Source organism: Balaenoptera physalus (genome assembly GCF_965194825.1).
Source record: "Balaenoptera physalus genome assembly, chromosome: 8".
NCBI classification, from domain to species: Eukaryota; Metazoa; Chordata; class Mammalia; order Artiodactyla; family Balaenopteridae; genus Balaenoptera; species Balaenoptera physalus.
The window spans coordinates 67,974,207-67,986,262 of NC_138887.1; the positions used below are offsets into that span (position 1 = coordinate 67,974,207).

Here is a 12,056-nt window from a genome sequence, read left to right on the forward strand (position 1 = left end):
TTGAATAACTAAACAACTCTCTTGTCCTAACAGCTTAATTCAACAAAGGTACTACAGTGGCAAACTATATATTTAATACATAGAGACAAAATAAGAAACTTTCATGGTAAAGGTCCTCTGACTTAAGACAGTTTCTCTCTCAACTTCACACTGTGGGAGATCACTGACAAGCTGGTTAAAGGATATCTGTTTTCACAGGCACGTGACATAACTATTTTAAGACAAAGTAATAAATGGAGTGGTCTTCCTTCAGTATTTGTCAAGTGAAAAAGACAGTTCTATTTTTACACCTAGATCAAGTTCTCTGGTTACAGAAGCAAGGAGATTAAAAATAAAACTCTAAATAATTTAGTTATTAGTACGAAGTAAGTAAAGGGTTTTATTTCTGTAACTTTTTCTGAGGTTTTGTTCAAGCCCCAAACTCCCCCGGACTAGGATAAGTTGAAAATATTTCTACATAAATGATTAAAATTAATATGATGGTAAAAAGAAATAAATAGGAATACTCATTTATCAACACTCACTACAAAAATTCCTAAAAATTAAACACTGTATAATTTTTAAAATATACCAATTAGAGATAAATAATATAAAATAAACATTTTGTTTATTTTATATTGCCATGGTAACTCTAATTTTCGTACACTGTCTTTCTTGTTTGAGTTGCATACTGACTGTGTTCCATACTGATGATCCAAAGGGGAAGCCAAAATCTTAGGGGCCAAATTCCTCCATGCAAGCTGAGGAAGGAGGTTAGCAGGACACAGAGGGTTGACGGTCACAGATTGGAAAAGGAGGAAGTTAAGTTAGTAGATATTAGTTTTAATTTAAAATTAGAGAAATTATTTTCATTTGAACAAAACAAATTTTAAAATACTGTGCTTAAACTCCTAATATTAATGTGGGGTAACTATTCTCATTTTCATATTAATCTCTATAAAATCAAAGTAAGGGAAAGTTTTGTTAACATCAGATCATTAATTTATTCCTCTAAAAAAGTGGGATGTGGATTAAGAGGTCTCATCTGTTATAAAGTAAATGCATGAAAGAAGTTAAATGCAGACTATCACTAAAATCATTTTTTTTCTCGTCATGAACAAACCAGGGGGTGGCTTATACTGAATGCATGTCCAAACAGTGAAGGAATAAACTCAACAAGCACAACTTTGTTTTTTAGGATAAAAAATGGCATATGAGCAGAATAAAATTAATCAAGAAAGGTTCAATAACCAAAGAATGTCTTATCATTCACTGAGTGAAGTATATGATCAATATCCAATAAAATTACTATATATACAAAAGATTTTTTTAAATTTGTCTATTTAATTATCAAAAAACTGATCATTTTTTACATACAGAGTACAATGTACAAATAAAATAAATGTACAAAATAAAAATAAGGACAAAGTTTATAATATTGAGACAACTATTTTAACTCACTTTACATTGAAAAAATATGCATTCTGTATACCTTTCATTGGACAGAATTTCAGGAGTCACCTCTTCAGGTTTTCTGTCCAATTCCTTTTCTTTAAAGGTCTGCTCCTCAACTTCTCCTTGGTTTTCATCTGCATTCTGTTTAAGTTTGTATAAAGATAGAGAGGACAAGATAGAAAGAAAACCTGTCATCTTGGAAATAGCACGTCATTCTTCTATATTGTTATGACATGAAAAGAAGAAACCTCTGCGTGCAAAACAGATACTGTTTGAAATAATATTTAACTATATTTTATCAAGTGATTAGCATTATCAAAAAAGATAAAAACAGTCTGGTGCACAGATGAAAAAAATTTTAATGGATTCAAGCTAAGGCATGCTATAATGCAACAATAAAGTTCGTTAGGATACTCTGGTCCTTGGTGAAACAACAGCTGTTGCTAAACTGCTGTCAGATTCAAATTACCTTAAATGGAATGTAAGGCATCTTGACCCCACCTACCTTAAATGTAAACAATCACAAATATGTTAAGCTCATACCTATAAAAAATATATTTCACACAAACAACAAAGACACACAGACCCTACTGCATTGTGGATCCACTGCTCCTAGGTGGGTCAAAGTCCATACTACCTGTGTTTGCGTACTGCTGTTGCGCAGCTCACAACACAGCTTCTCTCTTCCAGCTAGAGACAGCTGCTTTAGTGCTTCCAGCTCCTCTAAAAGCACCCTCTCTCTCTCTGAAACCAGGTTTTCATTATCTATTGAGGATCTCTAAATAAGAAAAAAGGTCATGAGAGAATATTGTTTGCGATAGAAGGAAAAAGCAGGAATATTAAGCAGACTTCTTTTAACCCCCTGGAACCAACAGGCCCCGGTTCTACCCTGCTTCATATTCCATGATTAGGGGTTAAAAGCATATATAAAGTTCAATGCAAAATTTGAAACTTAAAAAAAAGCTAATTAGGCCTAAATATTCAGCAATTTTTGCAGCTCAATTAATATTATTTTTATATGCCAGTTTTGCATTGAAAATTCAGAAGTTTAAATTCACAAAATGCAATGAAGAAAAGCAAAATTAATTTTTCCAAATGATATGTCTTATGTTCAACTCCTAATTTTCCTATTATTCTATATCTGAAACTATATTTCAAGAGTTCCCTATTTGTTATCTCTTGTTTTAGCTTAACTTTTCAAAATAAATTGAATAAATGTTTTTATAAGAACTTTTACATAAATATTTGCTTTTCTACAATGATTTTGTGAGTATATTATATACAGCAATTGAAAAGAATCCAGCTCCCAAATACCAAGGAATATGTAAATTTAGTCAAGAAAGTGGTAAGAACATTATGTAAATTTGCATTTCTCAAATCAAGAAGAGATGTTTCCCTGGAGAAAGTTCCAGAAACATACTACTTCAGATTTCCATTCATGATTAAAAAGATAGAATAAAAATAGATAAAGGTAAACCTTGGAGATGCTAATTTGGTGGACTCACAAAACTATAAATAAACATGGGAAAACTGAATATCAACTGCATCTCAGCACAAAGAAGTTCCAAAACTGTCAAAGTACTTTTGCCATGTATGGTCAATGGAATGTTTAAAAACAAAGAGCCTTGTAACCACTTTTTCAATGCCTAAAAAGGCAGATATGTCAAACAGTAGAGAGATAGTGCACTCCAAGGTTGAGTTAGGTGTCCCGAACAAGATCTTAGGCTGTTGTGCTGATGGAGTCTGTTCCTGATGTTAAATATCTGTATTTATTCAGATCACGGCAATAATTCTGACTTAAAAAAAAAAAAAGCGATATAAAGAACACGGCTATTTTAATTGGGGAGGAAAGGGACTCTCGGTCCCATACCTGGGCTAATTGTTTATTCAGCCTCTTAATCTCTTCTTGCAGCTGTTCCTGGTCTTCTCGCTGTCTCTCCATCTGCCGCATGTGTGCCTGCCTTAAAAGTTCCGTTGCCTGTTGATGTTCTTGGTACTGTCGTACAAGTTCCTGACTCATATCTTCTAACTGTTCTTCATTTAACATTAGTTGTCTAGAAGCATCCATACTTGATACCAAAATCTCATCATGGAGCTATAACAGTTAAAAAAAAAAATTTAAAAAAATCAAAATTTCAACCATAAAACATTTCGTGGAAATCTGTCAGCATTGATATTTTAAATACAAATGAAAGTAATTCTAATATTAACCCCACAAAGCACCTCATTTTAAAATTCCCATTATTAAACTAAAACATAAATAATTTAAAAATTTGTCTTAATTATAATTTCAAATCAATGTGAAGTTAGTTTATTATCATTATGCATGTTGTTCTCCAAAAGCAAAGTAACTATCAGTTATTTCAGACGTAATCTAAATCTAAGGGAGGAGAAGAATTAAGAAAAGACATTCAAGATTCCTTCTACTCTTAATGAATAACTCCATTATTTCTCTTGACATTTTATAAGGAAATAATATAAATAGAATACTTATATTTTAAAATTAAATTTATAGGGGCTTCCCTGGTGGCGCAGTGGTTGAGAATCTGCCTGCCAATGCAGGGGACACGGGTTCGAGCCCTGGTCTGGGAAGATCCCACATGCCGCAGAGCAACTGGGCCCGTGAGCCACAACTACTGAGCCTGCGCGTCTGGAGCCTGTGCTCCGCAGCGGGAGAGGCCACGACAGTGAGAGGCCCGCGCACCATGATGGAGAGTGGCCCCCGCTTGCCGCAACTAGAGAAAGCCCTCGCACAGAAACAAAGACCCAATACAGCCAATAAATAAATTAATTAATTAATAAAAAAATAAATAAATAAATAAATAAAATTAAATTTATAAAAAGAGAAATTTTATCTCTTTAATTTATATTATGCAGTGGTCATCAGAGTACTACAGAGAAATGCTTGATAAGAAACAAACTTCAATAATTTTTATTTGGAAATAAAAGCCTTATATTCCACTTTCTCATACTCATAAGAAGTCCACTCCTTAATGGGTTTCAACAAGTACCTGAATTCCTGAAGAGCTACTACTTAAACAAATCGTTCTGCCTTGAACAGTTGCTGGCAAATTAAAGAGGTTTACACGACTACCTCACAACTTTGCACTTCATAAAGAGTTGACAATTTTAATTGAATATGCCTCTAAAAAGATATAACCTATCATGAACATAAATAAAAAATTTGAATTAAGATAATTTTAAAAGAAGCAGAATTTACTACGTTCTGTTAAAGGCACAAACAGTTGAGGTATAGACACAGGATAGATCCTCCATTAATGAATAAGTAAAGAAAAAGAGTATTAGTATAAATAGAGTAGAATGCTTTAAATTATCCTCTCAAATGGGTAGCTCTTTCCTTGTGATATTATCCTATTAAATTAAGCAAATCTTTTAATCATACATATTGCCAAATTGTAGTATAACTGATCTTGAATTGACTGAAACAAAATTAATGTAGGTATAACTTACAATGAGGTTTTACCATGCATAATGTGTATAGGACAAACAGGAATACTATGAATCTGCCTAGTTTTATTTAATAATAGTATTAAGTTATTTATTCTTATACCTTAAAAATCACAAGTTGAGACCGAATTGAATACTTATCTTCTCCATTAAGCAATACTACTGTTAATATTTTTATAGTGAGGAAAGTAACACTTTTTTTTATAAGTTTTTATACTGAAGGAAGCATACTTACAGATTCTCTGACCATAAATGTTTTATCTTTGGAGAACATTTCTTCTGAAATAGTCAGCTCACGGTCCTTTGATTCTAGTATATCATCAAGATTACCCTTATTCGATAACAGAACTTCCTTTCCATCTTCTCCTAACTCTTTACTAAGTGGTTTAAATTCTTCTTTAAATTTCTTGTCTGTTGCCTCGAAAGTCTGAAGACCAACCTGACCTTGTGATAATTTCATTTCATTTAAATAATGTTCTTCCTGACAGAGAGCAGATGCTTGTTTTGAAGATGGAGCATCTTCTTTTTCCCCAGATATTCTAGATAGTTCAGTTTGCTGAGCAAATGCTATACTCATTGACACAATGACCTAAAGAAATGAAGCAAACAAAAAACGATTAGATCTATAAATACTACCAGGAATTTAAAAAGCAAGTTACCTCTCAAAATTACACGAATTAGTAAAAAGATGGCCTCATGCTTTTAAACTAAAAAAAATCCTAGGATAAAGTGATAAGGAGATAAAGATTCTCTATTTTACAATGAATCTACTGTCAAAGTATTTTACTGCCTGCCTTTTAAAAATCAATAATTGTAAAAGTTTTTTTCTTACCATAACAGCAATAAATGTTTGGTATAGAAATTTAAATATCTTTAAGTCAAGAAATACATTTCTATATAATTTTAAATGGGTTTAAAGTTTCATATTATACAGATGTACTATAAATTTAATCAGTTCTCTATGTTGACATTCAGACTGAGTCCATTCTTAACACTAAACACCACTGTTATGAAATCTTTTAAACCATATCATTGCGCATATTCTTTCCGATTTTCTTGCAGTAAATCCCCAGAAGTACAGCATGAGTGTAACAGGGAAGAGCCAATTTTGACTCCACCTTTCAATTTGTTTCTTTTACTTTAACCTTTGCTTTTTGTTGCTTTTGTTATTATAATCATACATAATGGCCTGCCTCAGGGAACCCTGCCCCTCTGCCTGAATGTGAAACTAAAGTGCCTTTGTTCAGCTCACAGGGAGACAATCTGACCCTGCCCACCTGTGAATGGCTGCAGAAAAGAAGAAATTAACACATCTCTTCCCTGAGGCTGGCCATTCCAGGAAATATCTGTAAGACTTAGGGCCTTTTTACTTTACTTACCCACCTCTTCCCACTCTCTGTTCTTAAAAGAAACTGGCATCCAAACCCCAATAAGATGGTTTTTTGGAGACATTAGTCTGCCATCTTCTCGGTCTGCCGGCTTTCCGAATAAAGTTGTATTTCTTGCCTCAACACCTCGTCTCCCGATTTACTGGCCTGTTTTGCAGTGAGCAGAGCGAGCTTGGCCTCAGTAATACTAGGTTTCTGTGATTAGTGAAACCTAGCGAGGCCCTGCGCAGCTCCCAGGCACAGAGACCTTTTTTTGTCCCCCATTTCTTGTAGGCAAGACTCTAGCCTCCATGACCTTCCCTGAGTTCCAAAGGGCAGATTCCCACAGTTGCTCATCAAGGGAGGAGCAGCCAAGAAACCACCTGAGGCGAGATTAAAGGGACCAGAGAAGGTCATCAAGATTAGGAGACCAACCACCTGAGACGCGATTAAGGGAGGGCAAGCCCTGGGTACACCCTGATCTTGTCAGAAACCCCACCCTTAAACTATTGCTTTAAAACTCCTCATCAAATCCTCCCGGGGTGGGACACAGTTTTCGAGGGCAGGAGCCTGCTGTGTCCCCCTTTGCCTGGCAATGCAATAAAGCTATCCTTTTCTATCAATACTTCATCCCAAACTCTGTCTCCGAGATTTGATTCGGCACCAGGGCACAGAGAAGCTGAGCTTTTGGCATCATTGGTAAGGATGATGATACAATTCAATCTAATCTATTTTACTATCCACTTCAACTGTGATCCTGAATTCCTGCTTATTTTAGTTCCATCTACCACAGGTACTTAGAAGTTCTGACTAGCAGCCTTGGCTCTGACAAGTCTAAGCCTCTGAGAACCAACTGTATGGATAACTTTATTTTGAGCCCCATCTCCACATATAATTTGCAGTGGGGGAAGCCTGATTGCCATAGTCTAAGATATAAGATACAGCATGCCTGGGATTTGAAACTTTTGTGCCTATTGACCTTCAACCTTTTCTGTTTTGCCTGTTGGTCTTGGCCATATAACTGAACTATCACTTTAATGTCCTGTCTTTTCTTTTTTTTTTTAAATTGGGGTATAGTTGCTTTACAATGTTGTGTTAGTTTCTGCTGTACAGCAAAGTGAATCAGCTATATGTATACATATATCCCCTCTTTGTTGGATTTCCTTCCCATTTAGGTCACCACAGAGCACTGAATAGAGTTCCCTGTGCTATAAAGCAGGGTCTCACTAGTTATCTATTTTATACATAGCAGTGTATATATGTCAATCCCAATCTCCCAATCCATCCCACCCCGCCTTACCCTCCTTGGTGTCCGTATGTTTGTTCTCTACGTCTGTGCCTCTATTTCTGCTTTGCAAATAGGTTCATCTGTACCATTTTTCTAGATTCCACATATACGTTAATGTCCTGTCTTGAACCTGATTTGCATATCTGGGGTCCTGATTCCCACCTGGTTCCTGCTAGCCTCCTTCCTCCCAGTTGCTATGTCTTCTAGCAGCTGAATGGAGTCCTACTTCAGTAGAATAATGCTGATGATGACGGACAAGTACAACAAGAATAAAAGCAGCAACAATCATTTATCAAGCCCTTGTATTATTTCATTTAAATCCTACAATAAGCAGCTACATAGCACAGGGAGATCAGCTCCATGCTTTGTGACCACCTAGAGGGGTGCGATAGGGAAGGTGGGAGGGAGACGCAAGAGGGAAGGAATATGGGGATATATGTATACATATAGCTGATTCACTTTGTTATACAGCAGAAACTAACACAACACTGTAAAGCAATTATACTCCAATAAAAATGTTAAAAAAATTTTTAAAAATAAAAATGAAAACCCTACAAGGTAGGTACATTACCCCAATTTAATCAGATGAGGAAACTAAGGAGAAAGATTAAGTAGATTAAGAGATTGAGTGATCTACTTGTCTCTTTGACCCCCAAAACAAAGAGCAAATAAATGGTGAAAGGGGGGTTGAAATTTTGCGGTCTTACCTAGGCCCACCTTCTAAAATGTAACATTACACTATTACTTCCACATCAGAACAAATCCGCCTGGAAGATTTGCTACAATTGAATTAGGAAGAATAATTATAACAGGAGTCAGTGCTGAGACAACTGAAGCACAGCAAGATTAAGACCCATATCAATGGTAACATATGTAACAAATGTTAGAGATTTGAATCAAACTGTGTCTAATTATAGAGCTCAAGCACCTTAAACACTATATATATATTATACTGTTTCTGCCCAGACAATCCACTACTACATCTCACCTACTAAATTGGGCTTCCTGGATGCCTGTGCCAGCTTACCCAGAACCAGGGTTTGGTGGTAATGTTCTGGACACTGTCATCTGGAAAATATGCCCATTACAGCAAAATATCAAAGACAGAGATGAAAGAATTAGTGAACTAGGCAATACAGCTTAGCAAAACATACCTTCAATCTTATCTAACTAGTGGTCAAGGCCTTAAAACTGGCCTCTATTTTAATCTCTTGTCTTGAACCTGATCTGCCTATCTCTCAATACTAAGAATGCAACATGGAAAGACAAAAAGATTAAAAATATGAAAGAGAAGCAAAGAGATATGAAGAACAGTGAGAATATTCAACCAACATCTAATCAAGAGTTCCAGGAGGACACACTAGAGAACAATGGAAAGAAAATATTTCATGAGATAATGACTGAGAATACAGAATACACCACTCCTAAGATTCAAGAAGGCCAATGAATCATAGAAGAACAAATAAAGAGAACACCAAAACCAAAAAGAAGACCTTAAAGTTTCCAGAAAAAAAATGTATTCCCTATGAGGGAACAACAGTTAAAACGACAAGCACTTTCTCAGCATAAACAAGAAAAGTCAGAAAACAATGGAATGTTATCTTTACAGTTTTGACATAAAAATAACGGTCAACCCAGATTCAAATGGTGAACAAAACCATCTTTCATAAATGAAAAAAAAAATAAAGATATAAAATGAAGACAAAAACAGAGTTTACTCTGAATAGACCATCAATAAAAGAACTTCTAAAGGATGTCCCTTAAAAAGCAGAAAAATGATCCTAGAAGTTAAGGCCTAAGAAAGGATTAGAACATTAAAAAATTTTTTGTAAATATGCGGATAAATCTAAACACTGATAGGTATAAAGCAATAATAACTGCATCTAAATTGTGGAATAAAAAAACACTAGATAGAGATTTGTAATTCCAGTCAGCATAAAGTAAGCTCACTATGGCCTCTCTCCCACCGACTGCAACTGAAAACTCTGAACAAAATACAAAAGCAAACTACCTGAGAATTCTGAAAAGTAAACAAAAGCAGGGAAATAGCAGAGGGAGTCAAAACTTGGAGAAGAAGAAAAAAAAAAACTTGGAGAAGAAATCTGTATAGAGAGGGTGACACAGAACTTGTGGTCTGAACCTAACTGGGTTGTCTTAGTTTAAAAAAAAAAATTCACAATCTCCACAGGATTATAAAACCTAGAGTCTACAGAACCAAATATTCAAAATGTTCAACATACAATTCGGAATTAGATGACATATACTTTGTTGTATATCAAAATTGTTGCCAGGAGATACACTCTAAAAAAACCAAACAAACGCTAAAGGACGTTTTTCAGGCTGAAGGGAAATAACACCAAAGGGAAACAAAGTGTGAAAAACAGCAGAATACAACATTCTTTTCAAGTATGCATGGAGTATTCAACCAGATAGAACATATTTGGGGCAACAAATTTAAATGAAATGAAATCATACAAGGTATGCCCAACCATGAAGAAATTAAAAATATATTAATCAAATCAATCAATAGGAAGATATCTGAAAATCCCAAAGATATGGATATGAAACAACGTATTTCTAAATAACCTATGAATCAAAAAGGAGGTCAGAAGAGAAAGAAAAGATTTGGATTGAATGAAAATTTGTGGAATGCAGCTTAAAGAAAAACTTAAAGGGAAACTTATAGCATTAAATGCATATATTGGAAAAGAAGAAAGGTCTTTTAGGAAACTAGAAAAAGAGCAAATTAAACCCAAAGCAAACAGAAACAAGCAAAAAATAAAGAACCACCACCAATGAAAATAAAACAAAAACCATTTAAAAAACCCCAAAAGCTGGATCCTTGGAAATATCAATATAATCAATAAACTTCTAGCTACACTGACAAGGAAAAAAGTGAGAAAGTACAGATAACATTCAGATCCCATAGCCATTAAATGATAAAGGGATACTATAAACAGCTCTACCAACAGTAAATTCAACAGCTTAGATGAAATGGACCAATTCCTTGAGTGACACAAACTACCAAAGCTCACTCTAAAATAAATACATCACCTGAAAATAACAAAATCTATTAAAGAAACTGAATTCAGTTAAAAAAAAAAAAAAACTTCCAACAAGGTAAACTCTAGGCCCAGTAAGATTCATTATCTAATTCTACAAAATATTTAATTCTGAAATAATACCAGTACAACATAAATTCTTCCTGAAAATAGAAGAAGAGGGAATACATTTCAGCATTTTATAAGACCAGCATTATCCTAATATCAAAACCAAAGACGTTATAAGAAAATAAAGCTAGGGATAACATTCCTCATGAAAACAGAATACAAATATTCTTTTTTTCTTGGCCACACCATGTAGCTTGTGGGATCCTAGTTCCCCACCAGGGACTGAACCTGGGAATTCCCCAGACAAACAGTCTTGGCAAAGTATTATTAAATACTGTAGAACCCAACAATATAAAATGGAGGAGACTGGCTCCAAAGGGACATGAAAACACTTTGGAGGTGATGGAAATGTTTTAAATCTTGATTGCGGTGTTGGTTTCATACACACAAACATTTGTTAAAATTCTCTAAATCTTGCACTTATAATTAGGGAATGTAACTTTCATGTAAATTATACCTCAATAAGGATGATTACAAGCAAACAACAAAAAACCTGACCATATGTTAAGTCACAAAACAAACTTTTGAAATTCTGAAAAACTGGTATCATAAAGATCACTTTCTTTTGTATATTCATTTAGATTAGAAATGGTTAACAAATAATGAAAAGAACTGTGTGGTTTGAAACAAACAAACAAAAAAACAGACTCAACTATCTTGTAATTCTCTCCTTTCTATTCACCACCATACCATCTAACCAAATTTCACCTGTGTTTACAATTAACTCTGCCTACTCTGTGCCTGTGTAGCTGAACTTAATTGAGGAGAAAAATAAAAAACCAAGCTGACTGATCTCATTTTAAATTCACAACCACTACCCTTGAAATGAGCCATTAGTGATACTGGGTGATTCTACTCAATTTCCCTTGTCTTTTCCATTTCTTATTCCTCTTCTTAGCCCTTTGTTTTCTTGTTTTCTCCTTAAAGCTCCAACATCTTCTCTTCCTTTCTCATTCTCAGGTGCCGACTTTGCTTTTTATTTTACTGAGAAAACAGAAGCAATCAGAAAAGAACTTCCACAGTCTCCAAATACTGCATCTGAAAACATACCTGAATCATGAGTCAAATATTCTTACCTTCCTTCCTGTTTTAATGGATTAAACTACCATGCTCCTATCTAATGGCAGCTTTTCAGGGGATTGCATCTCTTCTCATCTACTCAAGGACATAGCTCCAGCAACTGTTCCTCTCTCTCTTTAATCAGCTATTTTTTCCCCTTTCTCCTCAATCACTTCTATTAGCATAGAAATATGATGTGATATCCTTCATCTTAAACAAAAACAAACCAGCAACAACAAAAATCTACTACTTGACTCCCTACATCACCCT

The 12,056-nt window shown here is 34.7% G+C and overlaps 1 protein-coding gene across 16 annotated transcripts in view; it reads right to left on the reverse strand.

Moving 5' to 3' along the window:
• AKAP9 (A-kinase anchoring protein 9) overlaps positions 1-12,056 on the reverse strand; it is a 150,368-nt gene that overhangs the window by 66,197 nt on the left and 72,115 nt on the right. For 15 of the 16 annotated variants that reach the window (XM_082471645.1, XM_082471643.1, XM_082471644.1 and 12 more), the window contains 4 exons: positions 5,138-5,491; positions 3,305-3,529; positions 2,072-2,212; positions 1,472-1,575 (listed from right to left, as the gene is read on the reverse strand). In XM_082471645.1, coding sequence (XP_082327771.1) covers positions 1,472-1,575; positions 2,072-2,212; positions 3,305-3,529; positions 5,138-5,491 — 824 coding nt within the window. The remainder of the gene's footprint in view (positions 1-1,471; positions 1,576-2,071; positions 2,213-3,304; positions 3,530-5,137; positions 5,492-12,056) is intronic. The other variant, XM_082471640.1, reaches the window with a different exon arrangement.